This window comes from Ovis canadensis, chromosome 23 (assembly GCF_042477335.2).
Source record: "Ovis canadensis isolate MfBH-ARS-UI-01 breed Bighorn chromosome 23, ARS-UI_OviCan_v2, whole genome shotgun sequence".
Classification (NCBI taxonomy): Eukaryota; Metazoa; Chordata; class Mammalia; order Artiodactyla; family Bovidae; genus Ovis; species Ovis canadensis.
This window is the reverse complement of record NC_091267.1, coordinates 17,584,827-17,609,637: the sequence shown is the minus strand read 5'-3', so window position 1 is coordinate 17,609,637 and position 24,811 is coordinate 17,584,827. Positions and strand designations below refer to the sequence as shown.

Genomic DNA, 24,811 nt, shown 5'->3' with positions numbered 1-24,811 from the left:
TGTTCACATTTCCATCTACAGTCTAGCAGGGATGTGTTTCTAGGTGTGGCGTGGTGGGTCCACTTTTCTTTCCTCCAGACAGCCACCTTGTCATCGCAACATCAGCCATTAAAGCCCACTCTTCTCCTCTGCTCTGAGCCACCTGTACCACCAAACTTGTCTCTGAGTTCTGTCTTCTGCTCCGTTTGTCCATTCTTGCCTTGCACCAAAGGGCGGCCTCATACCTCTTGCCTTTATTTATGCTTCCTCGTGGTAGAGCAGGCCCTGCCTCCCTGGCTTCTTCACAGTGACTGAGTTGCTCTCAGTCTTTCCATTGGTATATACTGGTTTCACTGATTTAAGACATCAGTTCAGTTCAGTTCACTCAGTCGTGTCCAGCTCTTTGCGACCCCATGGACTGCAGATCCAGGCCTCCTTGTCCATCACCATCTCCCAGAGTTCACTCAAACTCATGTCCATTGAGTCGGTGATGCCATCCAACCATCTCATCCCCTGTCATCCCCTTCTCCTCCTGCTCAATGTTTCTCAGCATCAGGGTCTTTTCAAATGAGTCAGCACTTCGCATCAGGTGGCCAAAGTACTGGAGCTTCAGCTTCAGCATCAGTCCTTCCAACATTCAGGACTGATCTCCTTTAGGATAGACTGGGTGGATCCCCTTGCATCCAAGGGACTCTCAAGAGTCTTCTCCAACACCTCAGTTCAAAGGCCACAATTCTTCAGCCCTCAGCTTTCTTCAAGGTACAACTCTCTATCCATACATAACCACTGGAAAAACCATAGCTTTGACTAGACAGACCTTTATTGGCAAAGTAACATCTCTGCTTTTTAATATGCTGTCTAGGTTGGTCATAACTTTTCTTCCAAGGCATGAAATGGGTGTACAAAATACTTTCCATTTTAAATACCTGTTTCAGGAAAGGCATAACTCTTTTAAACAGCTGTATCCTTGGATTAGGCAGAAACTACTTCATTATATGTATATATTTACATGATGCTAACTACCTACTTGATGACATCTTCTCAGGTCTTACATGTCCCCGATGGTCCTTCTGCCTCCCAGAGCCTCCAGACATGTGGTATAACATAGAACAAGCACATGGCACCAGTTAAGGTGCCAGCTTCAGACAGGGACAACTCACGGCTGTGTGTACCTGTGGGTATTTACCCTCTGAGCCTCAGCTCCTTACTCTATGAGGTCATCAGAGTACCATCTGCCCCACAGGTTTATTAAAAAGATACAGGTAAAGCTACAGATGACCATTATATCTACTACCGCGGGCAGGAATCCCTCAGAAGAAATGGAGTAGCCATCATGGTCAACAAAAGAGTCTGAAATGCAGTACTTGGATGCAATCTCAAAAACGACAGAATGATCTCTGTTCATCTCCAAGGCAAACCATTCAATATCACAGTTATCCAAGTCTATGCCCCAACCAGTAACGCTGAAGAAACTGAAGTTGAACGGTTTTATGAAGACCTACAAGACCTTTTAGAACTAACATCCAAAAAAGATGTCCTTTTCATTATAGGGGACTGCAATGCAAAAGTAGGAAGTCAAGAAACACCTGGAGTAACAGGCAAATTTGGCCTTGGAATGCGGAATGAAGCAGGGCAAAGACTAATAGAGTTTTGCCAAGAAAATGCACTGGTCATAGCAAACACCCTCTTCCAACAACACAAGAGAAGACTCTACACATGGATATCACCAGATGGTGAACACCAAAATCAGATTGATTGTATTCTTTGCAGCCAAAGATGGAGAAGCTCTATACAGTCAACAAAAACAAGACCAGGAGCTGACTGTGGCTCAGATCATGAACTCCTTATTCCCAAATTCAGGCTTAAATTGAAGAAAGCAGGGAAAACCGCTAGACCATTCAGGTATGACCTAAATCAAATCCCTTATGATTATACAGTGGAAATGAGAAATAGATTTAAGGGCCTAGATCTGATAGATAAGAGTGCCTGATGAACTATGGAATGAGGTTTGTGACATTGTACAGGAGACAGGGATCAAGATAATATCCGTGGAAAAGAAATGCAAAAAAGCAAAATGGCTGTCTGGGGAGGCCTTACAAAGAGCTGTGGAAAGAAGACAGGCGAAAAGCAAAGGAGAAAAGGAAAGATATAGGCATCTGAATGCAGAGTTCCAGAGAATAGCAAGAAGAGATAAGAAAGCCTTCTTCAGTGATCAGTGCAAAGAAATAGAGGAAAACAACAGAATGGGAAAGACTAGAGATCTCTTCAACAAAATTAGAGACACCAAGGGAACATTTCATGCAAAGATGGGCTCAGTAAAGGACAGAAATGGTCTGGACCTTAAGAAGAGGTGGCAAGAATACACAGAAGAACTGTACAAAAAAGATCTTCATGACCAAGATAATCACAATGGTGTGATCACTCATCTAGAGCCAGACATCCTGGAATGTGAAGTCAAGTTGGCCTTAGAAAGCATCACTATGAACAAAGCTAGTGGAGGTGATGGAATTCCAGTTGAGCTGTTTCAAATCCTGAAAGATGATACTGTGAAAGTGCTGCACTCAATATGCCAGCAAATTGGGAAAACTCAGCAGTGGCCACAGGACTGGAAAAGGTCAGTTTTCATTCCAATCCCAAAGAAAGGCAATGCAAAAGAATGCTCAAACTACCGCACAATTGCACTCATCTCACATGCTAGTAAAGTAATTCTCAAAATTCTCCAAGCCAGCTTCAGCAATACATGAACCGTGAACTTCCTGATGTTCAAGCTGGTTTTAGAAAAGGCAGAGGAACCAGAGATCAAATTGCCAACATCTGCTGGATCATGGAAAAAACAAGAGAGTTCCAGGAAAACATCTATTTCTGCTTTCTTGACTATGCCAAAGCCTTTGACTGTGTGGATCACAATAAACTGTGGAAAATTCTTCACGAGATGGGAATACCAGACCACCTGACCTGCCTCCTGAGAAATCTGTATGCAGGTCAGGAAGCAACAGTTAGAACTGGACATGGAACAACAGACTGGTTCCAAATAGGAAAAGGAGTATGTCAAGGCTGTATAGTGTCACCCTGCTTATTTAACTTCTATGCAGAGTACATCATGAGAAACGCTGGACTGGAAGAAACACAAGCTGGAATCAAGATTGCTGGGAGAAATATCAATAACCTCAGATACACAGATGACACCACCCTTATGGCAGAAAGTGAAGGGGAACTAAAAAGCCTCTTGATGAAAGTGAAAGAGGAGAGGTAAAAAGTTGGCCTAAAGCTCAACATTCAGAAAACGAAGATCATGGCAACCGGTCCCATCACTTCAGGGGAAATAGATGGGGAAACAGTGGAAACAGTGTCAGACTTTATTTTTTGGGGCTCCAAAATCACTGCAGATGGTGACTGCACCCATGAAATTAAAAGACACTTACTCCTTGGAAGGAAAGTTATGACCAACCTAGATGGTATATTCAAAAGCAGAGACATAACTTTGCCGACTAAGGTCCGTCTAGTCAAGGCTATGGTTTTTCCTGTGGTCATGTATGGATGTGAGAGTTGGACTGTGAAGAAGGCAGAGCGGGGAAGAATTGATGCTTTTGAACTGTGGTGTTGGAGAAGACTCTTGAGAGTCCCTTGGACTGCAAGGAGATCCAACCAGTCCATTCTGAAGGAGATCAGCCCTGGGATTTCTTTGGAGGGAATGATGCTAAAGCTGAAACTCCACTACTTTGGCCACCTCGTGCGAAGAGTTGACTCATTGGAAAAGACTCTGATTCTGGGAGGGATTTGGGGCAGGAGGAGAAGGGGATGACAGAGGATGAGATGGCTGGATGCCATCACTGACTCGATGGACGTGAGTCTGAGTGAACTCCGGGAGTTGGTGATGGACAGGGAGGCCTGGCGTGCTGCGATTCATGGGGTCACAAAGAGTCGGACACGACTGAGCGACTGAACTGAACTGAAAGCTTGTTGCACAGTGCCTGGCACACAGTAAGCTCCGATTTTATTATTATTATTAACCATGGTGAATGTCTGTTTCTCCCTAGGCAGCATTAAGTCAGGGAGCAAGCACAGGTGTTTCATCTTGAGTCCGCAGACACTTTCCTGAGGCAGACATTCACAACAAATGTGTTTCGTACACCCATTTCACTGTGACATACCTCTATGTCAATCAGCAAACACGCACACTCGCCCTAGGGGCAGGTACCGGGGTAGTTCACTGTGTCCCCCTCCAGGCTGGAAAGAGAAGTCAGAGGTTAACTCAGGCCAGTGGTCGGGGCTGAGGCCAGGCCAGTTCAGGAAGACTCTAAGATCCGACGTTTGGAGAGCAATTCCCAGTTTCTACACATTCTCAGAGCAGGCATGCATCCTGTGCGTCCTTTTCCAGAGCAGAGCATCGTGCTACGTGGACCTAAAACGGAGGATGTGTGAGCCCCAGGCCCCGGGGGCCTGGTCCTCAAGGTCCACTGGAGGCAGGGCCCCTCTGTAGCCGCCCCGTTAGCCCATCGAGGCTCCAGACCAGCCCGCTCTTCTCTTGACCTCCAGGCTATGGCAGATGCTCTGCTGAGCTGCCTGGATGGCACCTCTGTGTTCCACCACCACCCCCCGACCCCGCTCCTCTGGGCGTGCTACACTCCCTCTTTCAGCCCCAGGGGCAACCGCAGCCCAGGACATGCCTAGCAGGAGCTCATAGAAAATCCGGGTGTTATTCCTTGAAGCCCCAGGAGACCACAGACGACGTCCTATGCCGAAGCTGGATGCTGTATTATTCCACAGACGAAATGCACCCAGTGTGTAGGACCAACCCGTGGGTGCAGTTTTTAAAGGCACATTTCTTTACAAACATGAAAAACACTTGTACACAGTGATCTTCCCATGTAAGCATTTTCTTTCTGCAGCAATTATAATCATTAGACTCATAAACAGATGTTAATAAGAACAATAGACAACTATCAAGTCACTATAAAATCCATCTTGGCCAAGGTCAGTAGAAGAATTGATGCTTTCAAACTATGGTGCTGGGGAAGACTCTTGAGAGTCCCTTGGACAGCAAGGACATCAAATTAGTCAGTACTAAAGGAAATCAACCCTGAATATTCATTGGAAGGGCTGCTGCTGAAACTCCCAATACTTTGGCCACCTGATGTGAAGAGCTGACTCATTGGGAAAGACCCTGATGCTGGGATAAATTGAGGGCAGGAGGAGAAGGGGACAACAGAGGATGAGATGGACATTGAGTTTGAGCAAGCTCAAGGAGATGGTGAAGGACAGGGGAGCAGGCCTGGTGGGCTGCCGTCCACAGGGTTGCAAAGACTGAGTGACTAAACAAGGTCAATCAGATCTTTGGTCTGATTTTGAATCGGACAAAATCTTACACTTGGAGTACACTTGAAATAAAAGTATGTCCCTTTGACTGCACACCTGTGGGAGGTACATTTCTCTGCATGTAACTCATGCTTGCTTCCTTTGCCAACTACATAGTGAAGAGTTTGCACCTGTTACTTTACTTGAATTGATTGAGCTCCATGAGCCCTGCTTATTATTCCTTTGTATTTAAAATATTCCAGCATAATAGATTCTCCTGCTTTACAGACAAAAAGACTTTCTGACAAGGCAGTATGATTAGTAAATGTTTTTTTTTTTTTCATGGCTGTTAATGTAACCTCAGTGCATGTAATACTAAGATGGGCCAGTCCCCAGTAGGGCTAAATTATTTACACTGGGCGTATCTGTGGACATTCACAATGTACAGAACTAATATAGGTTTGCACGTTAATTCTTGAGAAATCCGCTGTCCCCCACATCCATTTCTACAGCCATGATGTAGCGTCCGGCGCGGCAGGCACCTGCAGTGGTGGGGAGGGGGCTCCGAGCAGCCCAGGTGGAGTGAAGAGGCTGCACTCGCAGGAGCAGGGGGCGCAGGAGCAGGGGGCACAGGAGCCCTGGCAGAGTGAAAAGGGTTTCCTCCGGGCAGGGCACCCAGCCACAGCGCAGCAGACCAGCAGGGAGAAGGGGTGTCTGGTGAGGGGAGGGGGCGGAGGGGCAGGGGGGCATCAGGAGGCTGGGTCCAGGTGTGGCCTTTCCAGGTTCCTCCACTTGGACTCATCCTCTCCTCCAAGACTGTGAGTCCCTCATTTCTCATCACACCGTCACCCACAAACTCAGCACCAACGGATGAGCCTTGCTGTGATTTTGCCAAAGTGTGAAGCTGGAAACTGTTTTGAAAACTGAAATGGATAACCCTAGAGACTTGTGTGCAGGCTTGCAGACTGCAGCCTAGGGATGATTCAGCCTGCACCTGCTCAGGTGAATCAAGGCTCCACAGAACACGGGCCCCTCCCCTGCAGGCGGCCCGGAGCTGACTTCACGCTTGGTCGCACAGCTGAGTCAGTGCAGCCGACACCATATGCTCCACAAATGCTGAAGCCACCAGTGGGCCTTTCACAGAGAGTCTGCCAGCCCGTCTTAGAGAAAGACTGCACTTGCAAAGCAGCTACAGAATGTCTTCTATGGAGCTAGAAGAGGGATCTGTATACAGTATAAACCCGGTCATCACCATCAAAAAAGATTAAATAGAAGGGTTGAAAAAGAAAACTGAGACGCTGTTACAGAAAGTAGAACAAAGGACTGAGAGACAGGCGGAAAAGATAAGAAACTTCAGAGGACCCACCCAGAAAGGACGACAGTAGATTAACAAAAGGAACGGAAAAATAGGACAGAGAAAATGACTGACATTTTTAACGCACAGCTGAAGTGCACAAATTCTTAGATTAAAATGACCCATAATGAAGGATAAAGACCTACTTCAAAACACATTATCTTGAGATTTCAAAACACCAAGCGTAAATTCCAAGAGTTTCCAGAGAGAAGAGAAAAATTACAGACCATGCACAAAGCAAGATCCACCCAAATGGCATTAGATACTCACAGACAACCACAGGATAAATGCTCAAGAAAAGATGTCTTCAAAGCTCTAAGAGAAAATATTCTACCTCCTACAATTTGTCCCCAGTTAAACTATCAGATGGTTTTCAGAACTTCATGGACCTCAAATGCATCTCCCGTGGCACTTCCTTCGAGACCTACAGGAAAGGCTGTGCCACTGAACAGATGTGCAGCTGACCCCAGAACGTGGGTCTGAACTGTGTGGATCCCCTGACACTTGGGCTTTTTCCAACAGTTACTACGACTGCACAGCTCGATCTGAGGTTGGGTGAATCAGCAGATTCTGAGGAAGCCAGGACAGGGAGGGCCACCTTTACACTCTACTCCAATTTTCAACTACACAGAGGGTCCACACAGGCACTGTTCAAGGGTCAACTTTAAATTGAGAATGAAAACAAGACTCCATGGACAGGATGCACAAGGGAGGCTTCTCAGGGCGAGGGCTGTCCAGGAGGGCTGGACAGAGAAGTTTAGATTGGAGCAAACAGAAGCAGAACTCAGGGGATGAGCCTAGCGGGAAGACACAGGAGAACTTAGAGAGTATTTGACATATTTAAGCCTGTGTGGGTGGTGGAGGAGGTGGGATACACTGAAAAACTGGCCAACCCCTGCAACACTGGACAGACCTTTAAGGAAAACTTGAGGGTCACTGAAAACCCATGCAAGTCAACAAAAGAAGGCAATTACTAATCCAAGAAAAATAAAAGGCTGTAGAAGAGAGAAGCCTCACCAGGAACAATATTACATAGCAACAAATCACAACAACAGATTTTACGTTGCAGGAATTATCCAGTATGATGCAAGAGGGGAGATGGCTGGTGTAACAGAGAGATATTTTATCGACCATAAGTCAATAGATGCTAAAATCAACAAAGCCAGAATCAGCTACAGATTTTTACTTAGAAATATGGAGATAAACGAGAAGAGCTACCCAAAGCTGAACATTCTCTCAGACCCATGAAAGGGCAAGCGGGAGCAAGGGTGAGTCCCCCAGCCTCGCTTGGTGGTGAGCACAGGGCTCTGATGAGACGCCACGACTGTCAATGCCTCACCGGCCCCTCCCTCTAACCTTCCCTTCCATCGTTAGCTCAGATGGGAGGGACTCGCTCATCTGCCAATCCCTGCCTCCAGCAAGCTGCCCCCGCTGCTGGTATGCCCCTTAGTTTCCACAGATGTGCAAACAGCTGAGAACGGATGGAGCCTGGCGTGCACTCGCGGACCAGCCGGCTGTGATGCAGACAAGCGCTGTGACTGTGAGCCCCCACGCTGCTGCCAGCATCAACCCCCCGGGGCTCCCCGTTCCATCCTGGTGCTGTCCAGCTGCGGAAAGGAGAGTGGCCCTCTTTCTCCAGCTCGACCTACTTCCAACGCCACAGACGGAGAGCCGCCGTCTGAATAGCACGTGCGCCACACTTCTCTCTTCTCAGGAATGACACTTTCTTCGGATGATTACACACGCATCGTTCCCTCTGAAGCAGGTCATTTGTCTATTTTACTTTCCTTTATTGAATACTAATGTGGCTGCTAAGTGCCATGAATACAGCACTTTCTAATCCTAATGAATACCATGAAGTTCAGGTTTAAATGTGTTTCCTTATTTGGGGTTCTAACCTATAAAGAAAAAAATCCTATGTATCCAATACACACACAGTGATCACATGATCTTTACCCAACATACAGACACACACACACACACATACATACAGTGGTCACATGGTCTTTACCCAACACACACCCACCCACACACAGTGCCTTTATAAAGGTCAGGTCACATGATCTTTATTCTACACACACACACCCTCCCAAGAGAAAACTTACCAGTTCCCAGTCTCATCCATTTTCTTGTATTTTAAACTGCAAGGGCAGGAGAAGAGTAAATATTTTCCTTTTTTATTTTATGTGACCTTCCACTGTGATGTCCTACTTTCATGTTTTTAAAATTTAACTTAATCTTCTATACGTTAACTTTAAAATGACCCAGGAATCATAACTTATAATGTGAAATTAGAAGATACTGAACAGACCAGTGCTTTATTTTAACTCACGACAAACACAAGGAACAAAACCAGTTAGTCCAACAAAAACAAACAGCAATAATAATTTGCCACCGATTGCTACTGCTTAGTATTCTGTCCCAAACCACTGGTTCACTTTTGCCAAGCGCAGGTAGAGAGCCAGGCTGACGATAAAGTACTCCTCCGTCTCCTCGATCCACACCAGCTCCATGCGCAGCCTTCCTTCTGAGTCTGAGTAGTCCACGTAGTATGCCTCCCCCAAGAAATTAGGGCCGTCGGAGGGCCCGGGGCAGCACCGCACGCACACTGGGGAGCTGAAACACCAGAAGGGCTGCCCGTACTCCTCCAAAAGAGTTAAGTCCATTATAGAGCAACTCTACAAAATAAACACAAACAGTCACAAGTGGCAAGGATAAAAGTCCCAGTTAGACCTGATGGAGATACGGAGCCTCGTCAGGAAGGACTAAGTGAAAGAGGAGGGAGAAGAGGAAAGAGAACAGAATTACAGGAGGCGGGAGCAGCACGTGCAGTGTGGACTTCCTGACCCCTTAAGTCTGCCAGGTTGATATTCTGTCTTTCTCGGTCCTCAAGATCTACTGTGATTTCAACGTTCTGTAAGACTCATCTGAACCCATTTTAAAAAGCCAGGCCTGTGCTCCTGAAGAAATGGAACAATATTCTTTTGTGTACGACAGATCTTTGCCGAAGCTTAAATACCTATTTTCACGTACAATTAATAAAACATCTCATCACAGCAAAGAGCAAGTGGACCAAGAGAGACGCCTTAGTGATAATGAGGTGGTCTTCATGCTTGGCGACAATGCGGCTCTTGGCCTCGATTATCACCCCTCCCCCCTGTGACGAGGCCTCCATGCTCCTAGGCAGGATAAGGCCTAGCTCACTGGGGGCCTCTGCATCCACAGCAGAACCGTCCCGTGGAAATCCAGTTCATCCCACAAAATACAGAAGGAGAGGAGTGAGAACCAGGGCGCCCACAGGCACAGGGGGCACTGGAGGAGCCAGACTGTGCGAGAACCACCCTCCTCCACCACCCCAGCCAGCCCCCAGCCCCCACAGCAAGTCTCCCCGCTGTGCGGCTGGTTTGTGACAGAGGCAAACTCCGATTTAACTGTTCAAGGAAATATCTGTATGCTGGAACAGAACTGCAATATACTTTAAATGGGTGTAGGAGTAAGACGTTTTTGAGTAAATGCGACTTGCCTGGTGCAACCTACAGCTCCACTCTTTGTCCATAAAACAAACAGCCAAAAGGGCTTCCAGGGAACGCGGGGGTGCAGTCAACACCGCTCAGAAACGGTGCTGAGAGCCACCCACCCGCCTGGCTCAGTGGAAAAGAAAACGCACGCAGAGCTAGATAAGTCAGTCAACTGACGGTCAGCGCTAAGAAGACGTGCACAGCTCTTCTGACTCCAGAACAATCAATCAAGGACTTTCAAAGCTGCATCACACATACACATCACCAGACACGTTAATTATACAGAGACCGTGTACTTTAAGGAAAAAAATTACCTTTATACAGCCATCAAAACTATTAGTTTTCCAAGAAAGGCCAACTTTTCCAATAAGAGGTAGGTGTTCTGTGTTATTTTTAAAACTTATCACACTGAGCTTCATGTATTCATTTTCAAGGTATCCTGAAAAGATTGAAGATATTTTAAATTACTATAGAGCAACCAATGCAGGACCACAGATCAAGATTCCTCGGGTCAGCCACTACAGGAAGCCTCATGGATCTAAGAGCTGGATTTGGGGATGGAAGGAGAGAGAGACCCCGGCGTTTGGCCGAGGCCAGGGCACCACCACCTGCACCTGCATTCCTGAGACAGAGAAACGAGCGTGCCTCACTGGGGAGACGGGGAGACAGAGAAACGAATGTGCCTCACTGGGGAGACGGGGAGACCCCGGGGTGAGCCCAGGGAGCACCCTGTCACCATGGGGAGGCCGCTGAGAGGCAGGGGCTCCACTGATCTGATAAAACAGAACAGCAAGGAAAGTGAGGAAACAGAGCGTGAAGCTTAGGAAAACAGGGGCCAGAAAGTGCACAGCAAGGGCATTAAGTGTGAGGGAGGAGAGAGACATCCAGAGAAAGGAGCGGGGAGGGCAGGCGACTGTGGACGTGGTCAGGGAAGAAGCCCCCGCAGGGCGTCTCCTCACAAGCGCGTAAATGAGCAGAAATCCCAGCCCACATGGACCGGGAGCTGAGATGAGCCCGGGCCACCTGGACCAGCGCTAAGCAGCCTGCGAGCAGCCTGACCGCCAGGGCCGCCACGGTGGGGCTGCACGCGCGCCTGGGGGCCTGCGGGGCCACTGAGCCTCCTGCACCCACTACAACGCGTCCTGCTAAGGCTGCATCAGCCATGACAGGGCCACGGGCCCTCACCCGCAGGTGACCTTTCTTCAGGGGCCACACCTGCCCGAGCGTGCCATGTGAGTCATGGGCCAGCAGGGGGAGGAGAGCCAGGAAGAGCACAAGCTCTCTGACCCCACGCCGTTCCATCCACAGGACAAGAGAAAGCCAAAGCTGGGCTGCCGTGGGAGTCAGAGTCCCGCTGTGGGGACTCGGCACAGTGTCCTCACATAGGCACATCAGAAAGATCGGCAGCAGGACACGGGCTCCGAGCGGAGTCCCATCGGGCGGTGCGGCTCCAGGTCTGCGGGGCAGCCCAGGTCCCTCCTCGCCAGCTTCTCCAGCGAGGCCTAGGGGGAGCCGAGGCAACACCATCCTGCCCAGCAGATGTGGCCCTGATCAGACCCGTGTCACCGCACAGCCACGCGGGGGACTGCCGGCTGGTCCGCAGGCCATGGCAGAAAGCGGACTCCAAGGTACCACAGCCAGCGACAGCTCAGTGGCATCCGTACGAGTTGATGAACATGAAATCTCTCCAGGAAGCGAGGACCACTGCCATCACCAGACATCCTCCCTGTAGACCAGTAACGACACTGTGGCGTCTTCACGGTCAGCGCTCTCCCCACCGACCCTGGCAACTGCTTCCATCTCTGACACGGAACAAGGGGAAGCTCTCTCTCCACATAAGCAATCTGCACACAGGACGCAGGTGTGAAGGTGAGTGTACATAAAACGGGTCATGCTTCTGAGTATTTCCTGTACACCAAGCATAAGCTAACCACTTTGTGCACAGCAGCTTAAAAGAACAGCCTAGAACAGGACTACTAATTAGACACCGTGCTTCTCTGAGCTCAGAGCTGAGAAAGCAGAGAGGCAAACAGCGCCCTCTCTGAGACCACACAGCAGGGAAGCGGCACAAATGTGACCCAGACCGTGTTCTGTGTCTACGACATTACAACAGAGTAAAATGGATGCAAAATCAGGGAAACAGGATCACCCACTGGTTTAAATACTAGCTGAGAATGTATAATGTGGGTTTAGATTCTCAGGAGGCTTTGTTTTCATTTTACTACCAGCAGAGTAGAAAGTATGACTGCACAGACCAGACGTGCTGGGGAACCAGCTGCAGCCCCCCAACCACGGCTGATCCCTGGGCTCCCTGCCTGCCGCCCCAGCCCTCCTGTGACTGGGGGTGAGTGGCCTGGCTCCTGGCTGGGGCGCATCCCTGCTCGCCTGGGTCAGTGTGAGCAGCAGGCGGGGGCAGAGAAGGGAAAGCTGCCTTGACGGATGGGGCCAGGGGCACAGGCAGCACTCTGGGGTCAGCTCCTGGGGTGACAGGGTGATGCTCTCACGGGAGAAGCCACAGTCTCCAGGGAGACTGAGCCAACACTTCCTCATTAAACTCCTGTGATGCTTAAACCATTCGGAATAAACTCTGTTGTTGGATCCCGTCTAACCTTAACCTGCCAACATATAAAGGCCACCCCCAAAACGCAGAGAAATAGAACACAAGGCTCACTACCCTTGGCTTCCGGGACATGCGCTTACAAGCACGAAATCTAAGAGTCATAAGGACTTCATTTCAAACCCTGCCCGGGCATTTACTAGCAGCGTGACCATGGTCAAGCTCCAAGCCAATCACAATGAGAGAGGAACAGAAAGTGCTTTATAAAGCTGTGTGATTAATGGAACTAACAGTAAATAGTTAACATTAGAGGATGGGTCATCATAAATGCCACGCTAAGCACTTTTATGTATTATCTCAACAATAATAATCCATCTAAAGAGTTAAGTCTATTGCCAGCCAGAAAGATGCACCATGCTTATGGACGGCAAGACTTGAGACGGTTAGGATGTCCATTTACCCAAATTCGACATACAGGCTTAATAATCTCAGTCATAATCCCAGCAGGTATTTTCCTAAACTTTCTATTTTATATTGGGGCACAACTGATTAACAAACACTGTTCTGACAGTCTCGGGGGAACAGCAAAGGAATCCAACCACACATACACCATCCAGCAGGTATTTAATAACTAATTTATCAACAAAGAGTAACATTTGACAAGCTGATTCTAAAATTCACATGGCAATGCTAAGGGCCTAAAATAGCCACACAATCTTGGAAAAAAGAAAAATAATTGACGTCAAGAATTACTAAAGAGCTAAAGCAATCAAGACAGTGTGGTATTACTATAAAGATCAATAGACGAACAATGTAGAACAGATGGGTCCAGAAATAGACCAATACTTTTACAAGCAACTGATTTTTTTACAAAAACATCAAAATAATTCAATGAGAAAAGAAAGCCTTTGCTCAAATGGTGTAGGAACAACTTTCTATTCATTTGGGAAAATGAAATGAACCTCAACCCTTGCCTCATACTTCATACAAAAATTAATTAAGGATGTTTCACAGACTTAAACCATAATCCAGCTGGAAGAAAGTATATCTCCATAATCTGGTGCAGAAGGTTTTTTTTTTTAACAGAAAACAGAAAACAATACCATAAAACAAAAAAATAATAAATGAGATTTCATCAAAGTGAGAAACTTCTGATCACTAAAATGGTATAACCATCAAGAAAATGGGGAGCTTCCCTGGAAGCTTAGTCGGTGAAGAATTCACCTGTGATGCAGGAGACCCGGGTTCGATCCCTGGGTCAGGAAGATCCCCTGGAGGAGGAAATGGCAGCCCACTCCAGTATTCTTGCCTGGAGAACCCCATGGACAGAGGAGCCCGGAGGGCTACAGTCCATAGCATTATAAAGAGTCAGACACGACTGAGCAGCTACACCACGCCCACCGAGAAAATGAATAAGCAAGCCACAGGCTGGGAAAAGGACATCTGCAAAACGTGTATCTGGAAAAGGACTACTACCCAGAATATATAAAAAGCCCTTACAACTGAGGAATAAAGAGACGAACTACACAGCCACAAGGTCACTCCAAAACAAGACATACAAACGGATACGAGCACGTGAAAAAGTGCTCCCCACTGGCGGCCACTAGGGAGAAACCACCACTGCCACAGACCGGATCGGCTAGAATTTAAAAGACAATAACTTCAGTGGCTGCCCAGGATATGGAGCAACCACAACACTCAGACACAGATGATGAGAGTGTAAAATGGCACAACCACTCTGAAAACTGAAGTCTGGTAACTTCTAATACATAAAAATCTCTTATACATAAAATAGAAAAAGACTGTCAACTTTCAATCCATAAACCTGCCCTAAGCTTCAACTTTTCAGCCCTAGGTATTTAGCCAAGAGAAAGAAAAATGCATGCCCACGAAACACACTTTCATAAAAATTCTATGGTAGCTTTATTCCTAACAGTCCAAACCAGAAAACAACCCAAATTCCTTCTCTAGCAACAGGAAAACAGGTGAGCAAATTCTGGTGTATTTTTTCAATGGAATACAATTCATCAATGAATAGGGATGACGATCACCCCCGCATCTCAAAGACACAATGCTGAAAGAGTCTGAACGCACGAGGACAAACCGTATGAGCCCTACTGTATGACGTCCTAGAACAAGCAAGACCCACCTATCGTTAAAGAAGGAAACGTATATGGGAATTCTTGAACTAGTCCTGTAATTTTTCCTAAGTTGGAAAGCAGAGGGGAAAGCTACAGCAAATGAAGCACTCAAGGGTCAGCTGCTGTCTTGACCAGTGTTCCTCCAAAGGCCGCTCTGCGCACGCACCAGCACCACTTTTCCCATCCAACCATAACTCCGGGCAGGGCCCGCTTGAGTCCTCAGAGCTTCCTCGTCCCCCAGTGCCTTAGGGAGCTTACCCGGCACCCCTGCGGCTGACAGCACCCTTTTAACCGCGTTCATCTCTTTCTTTCCTAAACTCCTGTGTGTTAGCCACTCAGTTGTGTCCAGCTCTTTGGACTGGGTTGCCGTTTCCTTTCCCAGGGGATCTTCCCAACCGAGGGACTGAACCCGGGTCTCCAGCATTGAACCCGGTTCTCCAGCACTGCAGACGGATTCTTTACTGTCTGAGCCTCCAAGAGAGCCCTATACTCTTGAACATTTAAAGATACTGGACCGTTGATCTCTTTCCTGAAATAACCTAGTCTCTGAGGATAAAGGTCATGTCTTCTGTGGCATATTAATGACACTACTGTTAACAGTTCTCATTTCTCAGCTATGATTCGAGTTCATTTTTTGCATCACAAATAGAACATAGAAAAAGTGGGAAGTAAAGACAGTGGGGAGGAGAGACCAGTGATTTTTTCCTAAAGCAAAGAACACAGAAGGGGGGCAGGGGGTTCAGTTAGATTAGAACTGCCTGAGGCAAGGACAGCAGAGCACAAGTTAACTAAACAGATAAACTGAACAAGACAGAACCCTTGATTACCATCTGGAGACCAGCTCAGGAGCACAAATAAATAGAACAGAAGCAACTCTCAGATGTCTGTGCAAGTTTTGGATAAAGAGGGAGGGAGACCCTATAAACCTAGAAATACAAGCCACAGAGTATTAAGAATTTACAGCTGCAGAGACCTGATGCTACAAAGTAGTAATTAGGAACAAGACTCTAACGATCAAACAGAAACAGCAGGAATTCTTAAGGTGAGAAAATGTCCTGTTGGCTGTCTAAAGTAAATCTCCCCTGGAATACACATGGCTTTACTATTTTTCTCAGAGAATTATCTTGAGATAATCTTCAGACACATCTGTTATTCCAAACCCCTGATATACATAAACTCTAAATAGTTAAATGCAGTTACAGACCAGGTCCCTGAACATGAAGAAAAAAGTCTGACAGACCCAGTGGACATGTATTTGTGATTTTCTCTAAGGAACTTCCGGGCATTCATGAAGTCAGGATCTCAAACAGAAGTAAGGAGGCCAGAAACGCAAAAGCGGAGGAAAAGAGCTCCTGGGAAGGCTCCCCAGGTGGCTCAGTGGCAAAGAACCCACCTGCCAGTGCAGGAGAGGTGGGTTCTGTCCCTGGGGTCGGGAAGATCCCCTGGAGGAGGAAACGGCAACCACGCCAGTATTCTTGCCTGGGAAATCCCACGGACAGAGGAGCCTGGTGGGCTACAGTCCATACGGTTGCAAAGAGTAGGACACGACTGAGCAACTACACAATAATGAACAGTTTCAGAACCTCAAGGGTCCTCCCCACAGGTCCTGGGTCCCCAGGCTGGGGCAGGTGGGGGGCAGGGGGGCCAGCTTCAGGGGCCACAACCTGTGCGTCTGCAGAGGACCCTCCTGGTTTAATGTCACCACTCTGAACTGAATAATTTTCTCACAAGGAGCCTCGAAGTTCCATTTTATGCTGGGCCCCACAAACCACATCCCCTGTCCTGCTTCAGGGAAAAGACCACTGGCTCCCAATGAGCCGTGATGTGAAATGCATGGAGGTCTGTGTTCTCCTGCCATGTGGACAGCATTCTATAGCGCCAATTTGTTCATAACGGGCCACTGAATGTGCAAACCAGGGAAAAGGTAAGCACCACCACTGACGAAGATGCTATACCAATTATCTGCTCTAATTTTCAAGATAATCACCACCTAGAAACGACCAAACAATTTCTAATGCCTTCCTGTTACCATAAATGTTGAGAGAGGATAATTTGACCTAGAAATACAGAAAGTAATCAGTATCAAGGAACAGAGGAAACAAAAAACTATCTATTTTTGGAATTACAACCAATAAAAATGGGGTAACATACTATGTAAGAAAGATATCTCAAACAAACCATAAAAAATTTAATGTAGAATTTCTTAAAAAGAGGTTATCTGGGCTAAACAGTTTCTGCTCCTCAAGAGATGAACAACCCTACTTTTTTGTAGAGTGAAAAGTTTCTCAGGCCCATAACTTCCTTCAGATCCCTCAGTGTTTTCTATTGCACCTTACAGAGTATGGCACTATTTATTATTTAATCAGCATTTTAATGAAAAGCACATCACAAAATCTCCAAAGGATATAAAACAAATCTAGCAACGGAAACATAACCTCAGCGTATTCACTCACAATAACACAAAAATGAGTCGAGCAAGGTAAAAGACCTACGTGACAAACATTTCTCCTAAGGACAGGGAAGAAAACTTAAACAGAAGGTCCAGAGCCCTGAATGAAACCGCATCAATCCCTTCCAAATTAACGTACACATTGGATACAAATCTGATCAAAATCCAAATAAGACACTTAAAATCTGGCCAAGCGATTATTTTAAATATATCTGAAAGCATAAATGGATGGAAATAACTGAGACATTTTCGATAAAAGTTTATTGGTAAGAAACGTTACCCTGGGAGAAGGACACATTTTTGTAACAAAATCCACAAGTAAAGCCTGGAGGAACTTCCTGCCTGGTAGAGTCACAGGGAGAGGGGCCCGACCCATAGCAAAGAAGGAGCCCTTGTGGGAAGGCAGGGAACTGCAGGCTGCCTGTGGCTGTGCTCCCAGCCCGGGGATGAGCCCAGGTCTCCCGCATTGCAGGCGGATTCTTTACCAGCTGAGCCACGAGGGAAGCCTGGGTTTACAAAAGGAAGGGAGATCATCAAAAGGGAACAGAGGCGAATGTCTGCCTGGCCTTGCCAAGTGGGTACTTTTTACGTGTAAAAATCTTGGAGGAAACAACAAGAAAAAAAGGACTTTTTATATACAATGAACAATTTTTTAGTGGGACCTTCTCTGGTGGTCCAGCGGCTAAGACTCCGCACTCCCAAAGCAGGGAGCCAGGATTTGATCCCTGGTGAGGGATCTAGACCCTACATGCTGCAACTCAAGATTCCTCATGCCGCATTTAAGACCTGCCAAAATAAATAAATATTTAAAAACAACAACAACAACACTTGGGGCGGGGGGGGGGGGGGGTGGTGGGAATCCAAAACAACATGTACAAAATTTAGAAGGCAAAAGAAGACAAAATGTCGAAAATATTTGCAACCAATATAACTCATATAGGCCTAGTAAACATTTAAAACAGTGGAACCCATCAAACACAAACTGGAAATTCAGTTAGGAAAGAAATATGAAAACCAGCCAGCACTGGCATAGCCCCGTCTCCTGGACACGCCTCACTTCCTTTCTCACCTGACCACTGCAGCTCGAGCGGCTTAGGTGCCCTAAGCAGCCCGACAGCTGCTCCAGTAACCGCCAACTCAGCGACAGTCCACAGGCCTTTTAAAACAGTCAATACACACGGCTTTGCTAATTTTCTCAGATAATTATCTTCAGATAATCTTCAGACACGTCTGTTATTCCAAACCCTTGATATACATTCAACGTTCGCAAATTTAAAACAATCAGATGTCATTTTCACCTCTCAAATTACCAAACATTTTTCAAAATAACGCTCGTGATAATAGTGGTATAATCATGGAAAAGGAGACCTAAATGCCCAACAGAAGGAGAAGAGGTCAATAAAGCATGATAAAACCAAACACAGGTTGTCATACAACTTCCCAAAGTCTAATTTTTCAAAGGCTATTTAGTGACAGGGGGAAAAAGCAGGCACTGCTCCCACAGTGTGGTCCGCAAATATAAACATAGCTCTAGATTTGAAAACGAACCAAAAGAGAAACAAGAGTTGTCCTTGGGTGATTTTTGTTTTTTACAAATGTCCACATATTCAGAATTCTCAAATCCCATAAAAGGAAAAAGCCATTCATTTTTAAAAGCATTTTGTAACAACTCAAATAAATGACACTAGCAGCATACTTTGTTATTTAAAAATTCTTTTCCTCTGCCTCTTTACCATCACTCTCCCTCTCAACACTGATAAAAAGTCTCAACATGCTGTACTGTGCAAAATCTTTTTCCTCCAGCTTCTGAAAACTGGTAATAATTAGCTTGATACTAAGATCAAAAAATACACATTCTTTCATACTTTGCACTGCTGAACATGCTCTTTTTCAGGCTCCATTTACACTTCAAAGACACGACTGGACCTCTTCCTGTCTGCTCTTCCACTGGGTGAACTGCACTCCTGAGACAGCCTACCCTTAGAAAGCTGAGGTCTGGAGACAGGTTTCGGGAGGATTCCTACCTCACCATTCCTCTCTGACTGAACAGTCTGTACCGACAACATGATCCATGCTGAATACTTTTCCTCCTGGCAGTCTGGAATGTGGGTGAGGCTGGCAGAGGGTGCCACGTGGCCAGCCCCAGTAAGAGCCCTAGGCGCTGAGGCTCCAACATGCTTCTCAGGCAGACAGCACTCGGCAGGTGGAGTCACGACTCGTGTGTAACTGTATGGCCCTGGGAGGGGTTCCTGGGTTTCCCTGGGCATGTTATGACTTCTGTACTTTTGTAGATGTGGGTAGATGGGTTGGCACTGGGTCCCCAAGACCCAGAGGATCTACTGGGAAGACTCACAGGACTCAGGGCATAGCTGTCTTAATAGCTAAGATTTATTACTGCGAGAGGATACAGAGCAAAGTCAGAGAAAAAGAAAAACCGCAGGGTCTGGAGGAAGGAGGTGTGAGCTGCCAAGGTCTTGCCACTGCCTTCTGCAGACTGCCTCTGCAGCCAGGCCAGGCTGCTCAGCGCCCTGCAATTCTAGGGCTACGAGGATAAAACATTTATCCTTGATGGGGGCACTGTGCTGTCATCCCCTCCCGCAATGACAGAGCTGGAATTGACTAAATATACCACCTGGAACCACAAGTGCATTTCTCAAAAACTTAGAGGACCTCTGGGTTTGTACTCTGGCAAAGAGAGATGACGACTCTGATGGCAACGGCGCCCTCTGCTGGTCCGCATCGCGGAACGACAGGCAGAGGAAACACGCAAGAGTGTCGTGTGAAGCCTTATGGGGAAAATGTCCCTTACGGGGAAAACAACAGATGAAAGGCGAATTGAATTGCTCCCATCACAGGCTCCCATTCTCTTTTACTCAGCCTCCTTCGTGTCCTAACAATCATCTCACCTTCTCAGGGTATGTCAGCGTTCCGGCAGAGAAGGGCCCCCACCTGACACCCTTGCGAGCCCACCGCCTTGAAAAGACAGAGTCACACGGGAGAAAGCACACCCTAGAAGCACAGCGCTGCAGAGTACAGCATACAGGAGACAGCAGCCAAGTGCTTGAGACCCTGGGCTCCGCAGTCAGCCCGGGGTGCAGCCGGAAGGAGCACTCCCAGCACAAGCTTCAGCCGCTCCAGCAGTAACCCGGGAGGGGCCACAGTGCCCAGCCCACAGGCTTGCCATGAAGACTAACACAGGCACGAAGCGTGCGGCAGGCACCTGTGACGAGGGCCCACCCGGGTTCTCTGCCACCCTCGTCCTGTCCTCATCATAATCGAGGGCACAGCTCGGGCATGAGGGACGCACACAGAGCGCAGTCAACAGGACGCGGTGTTCCCTGACAACGAGGTGCGGGCAGTCCTCTCCTCTGAAGTCCCAGCAGCACCCCCGACACGGACCTCGGCCCAGCCCCTGGAGGAGAGAGACCGTGTCAGGCCGGGAAGGCGGGACGCGAAGGGCACCCGAGGACCCGGGGCTGGAAACCTGCAGCGCGAGACCAAGCGCTCTGCCAGCCGCAGCCCCGGGCATGCACATGGCGCCCTGGGAACAGGTGCGCACGTTAGCAGCCCCTCCATGGCACGTATCAAGAAAAGGGATGAGATTTCATTCTCTCTTTTAAATAACAGAATCAAGGCAAGTGGGTGGACGGACAGAGAAACTACTTTGGGCTCAAAGAAAAGCAGAAAAAAAGGCAGGTGAGCTGCTTCTGAGCATAGCAAATTCAAGCCCAGAAGAGATCATTCTTTAGATCACCTTTCAATTCCTTCCAACCTTGAGAGTCCAAGATTCTGGGCATAAAGGGAACTGGGGGGGAAAAATAAAGAAAAGAAAACCTGAAAGTTAAACAATCTAAGCAGTCAACTCAAAAAGCTAGGAAAAGATCAAAATAAAGCCCCAAATAGATGATTTCTAGGAAATTATATAAACCTTAAACTGATTCAGTTAAAAGTAGAAAACTTTCTTATGACTGAAAACGAAACAAACTTAAAACATAAAAAACTGAAAACTATAGTTTGAGTTTAAATGGAAAATACTAAAAGCCAAATAACTGAAACTAGTATTTTTAAAATAAGCACATATATGAGAAGAGGAGCTTGTCTTAGGGACTCTAGGATGTTAACCTTCCCACAGAAGATGTATTAATGAAATTTACTATGTTAATAGTGTAAAGGAGAAGAAATCATACCATCAATAGTTGCCCAAACGTATTTCATAACATTTAATAATTATTCCTGATTTTTGTAAAAAATCCAACAAATCCAGGAATAGAAAGAAACTCAACTCGAGGACATGTAACAAAAACCTAGAAGAACTGTACTTAGTGACGACATATTTTACTAACTTAATTCCCCATTAAGTTGGAAATACTCTCACAAAGGGGAATTTGCCAGTATCTTTCAATATTATATTTGCAATGTACTCTTTGAGCTAGCAATTCTAAGAAAGTCTCCCAAAGACAAGCTGACAAGACATGAAGTGATATGTGAACAAGGCTATTCACTTTACATTCACTAAACCACTAACAGCAAAGGCTGGAAACCACAGAAAAAGACATTAACAAGTGAAAGTCGCTCAGTCATGTCCGATTCTTTGCATGGGCTTATACAGTCCACGGGATTCTCCAGGCCAGAATCTGGAGTGGGTAGCCTTTCCCTTCTCTAGGGGATCTTCCCAACCCAGGGATAGGACCCAGGCCTTCCGCATTGCAGGCAGATTCTTAACCAGCTGAGCCACAAGGGAAGCCCAAGAATACTGGAGTGGGTAGCCTATTCCTTCTCCAGCAGATCTTCCTGACCCAGGAATTGAACCAGGGTCTCCTGCACTGCAGGTGGATTCTTTACCAACTGAGCTATTGGGGAAGGAGAAAAAGAGAAAGACCTGTATCTTATTTTAAAAACTAATCTTCAGAATAAATTATTAATTGGAAAAAATGAAGGAACTTCAAAGGGAGTCTAGTATGTCATATTTTAAAAATTGGGAGAAATATGAATATATTAATATATGGCATTATGTATTCAAAATGAAACATTGAAAGAACAAACTTCGGACTAATATGAAGGATTACCTTTGGAGGGAGGGAAAGAACAGAAGTGAAGAGACAGGGCAGAAGTAAACTACATCGTTTTACAACTTCAACTTTGGACCATATAAATGTGGTATGTAATTTCTTAATGTAAAAACAGAAGCAAAGCAATCCTGAAAAATAAAGTCAACTGAAACAAATCACCCTAATCATATATCAAGGTGATAGCAAACCACACAGAGCAGAATTATTTTAGGTGACTTAACTTTTTCTAAGGTGATATACATATCTTAAGCACATAAAAAGCCACAAGGAAAATCTTAAAGTAACATGTAATGTGTGCTTAGTCACTCAATCGTGTCCGACTCTTGCGACCTCATAGACTGTAACCTGCCAGGCTCCTCTGTCTGTGGAATTACTCCAGGCAAGAACACTGGAGTGGGCGCCATTTCCTTCCCCAGGAATCAAACCCCCACCTAGGAATCAAACCCAGGTCTCTGGCATTGCAGGCAGATTCTTTACTGACTGAGCTAAAAGGAAAGCCCTAACATGCAATAGGTTATTACTAATATCAGTATTCGGGGCGGGGGGGGGGGAGTTGAAATTTTATATATTTTGATGTTGTTTAGAACAAAGACTTTCAGCATAGGAAAAGAGATATAAGTATATAAAAATGATAGGTGAATTAAAAACCCCAAGGTCTTTGATTTAAATGAATGCATAATTTATTTCTACATATTATAAAGTCAACAAACCTCATAGCTCTGCCCAGTGAAAACCCTAGAAGAGATGAAAACCCAAGAGCAACAGGCGTCCTTAGGATATAGATTATGATCTCTAAAAGCCACAGTCTATAGTGAGAAATAAAAGGAAACAGAGGTCCTGGGGAAATGGCCAAGTCCAGGTCTGGGTGGGAAACAGACAACATGAGCTTGGAGCATCTCATCCTGTTAGAACGCAAGCAAGTTGCCAAAGGGGAAGAGTCATGTCAGAAGAGCAGAAGCAGATGCCCCAGGACAGGACAGTCTGAACATCACAGTAATAATAAAAACAATGGCTTCCAATGGACTAAAATAACCTCTGTTTTTTCAATCCATGAATTAACAATAATACCTCACTTGAGAAGGAAATGGCAACCCACTCCAGTATACTTACCTGGAACATTCCATGGACAGAGGAGCATGGTGGGCTCCAGTCCATGGGGTCACAAAGAGTCAGACAGGACTGAGCAACTGAGCGCAGAAAACTTATAAGTCATCTTCAAAGACTATTACAGCATAAATTAATACACTGTATATAAATCAAGAAAGAATCAAGCATGTATCACGCCTTTCCTGTATTATTTATATTTCATGGTAACAATAATTGACAAAAAAAAAACATTCTTTATCAAATGCTAATAATAGATGAAGAAGGAATGATACAATTAAGGAATCACCGTTTTATAATCTCTAATAAAATGATGGACCAGGCTTCCCTGGTGGCTTGGTCAGTAAAGAATCTGCCTGCAATGCAGGAGACTTACATGCAGGGCAGAAGACCAGGTTCAGTCCCTGGTTGGGGAAGATCCCCTGGAAAAGGAAATGGCAACCCACTCCAGTATTCTTGCCTGGAAAATGCCATAGACAAAGGAGCCTGGTGGGCTACAGTCCACAGGGTCGCAAGAATGGGACATGATTTAGTGACTAAACCACCAGTAAAACAATGGATTTAAGTACTCGTCATCCGGTAAACATTCATGGAGAAATTTACAAAGGAAGAAGCGGACTTGTTCTTCTGTTGATGAACCCCACCCACCAATGAACCCACTCATCAATCTTTATATTTACGCAGATAACTTGAAAGACACAAAATACCAAAGCTCACACAAGAAGAAAACAGATAACCTAAACAAGCCCTACAGCTATAAAGGAAATTGACAATGTAGCTAAAAACCTTCCCACAAAGCAAGCTCCAGGCCTTGATGGCTTCAAAGGTGAATTCCACCAACCACTTCAGAAAAAAATACTGCCAATTCTATCCAAAACCCTCTAAAAAATTCAAGAGTTGGGAATATTTCCCAACTCATTCTATGAGATCAGCAGTGACCTGAGACCAAAACCACACAAAGACATTTAAAAAAGAGTTGGAAGATACAGCAAAAGCAACAGAGGAGACGGTTACTAACAATCTTAAGAAATGTGCAAAATTCGTATGAAGAAAATTCTGATACATTCCAAAAAGACAGAAAAGTATTTTTGAACAAACTGAAAGACATTCCATACTTGGGGGAGGGGGGACAAATAAACAACAAAGATGTCAACTCACCCTCGGTTAACATATACATTCTTCATAATTGTAATAAAAGTGCCAACACGCAGAGAAAAGCCTAGAAATCTTCTTAGGACAAATGCAAAGATGACTCAGAGAAGAAGGAAGGTGTATGAACAGGCAGAGAAGCCGACCTGAAGTCCATCCCACTGACCAAACTGGGCGCAATTTTAGCTTTACAAAG

At 46.1% G+C, this 24,811-nt stretch overlaps 1 protein-coding gene across 1 annotated transcript in view; it reads right to left on the bottom strand.

Annotated features, from left to right (window-relative positions):
- Positions 1-8,914: 8,914 nt before the first annotated feature.
- FBXO15 (F-box protein 15) overlaps positions 8,915-24,811 on the bottom strand; it is a 36,780-nt gene continuing 20,883 nt past the window's right edge. Inside the window, exons 9-10 of the mRNA XM_069568822.1 lie at positions 10,461-10,585; positions 8,915-9,306 (exon numbers count right to left, since the gene is read on the bottom strand). Of these exons, the coding sequence (XP_069424923.1) occupies positions 9,037-9,306; positions 10,461-10,585 (395 nt within the window). The 3' untranslated portion in view covers positions 8,915-9,036. The remainder of the gene's footprint in view (positions 9,307-10,460; positions 10,586-24,811) is intronic.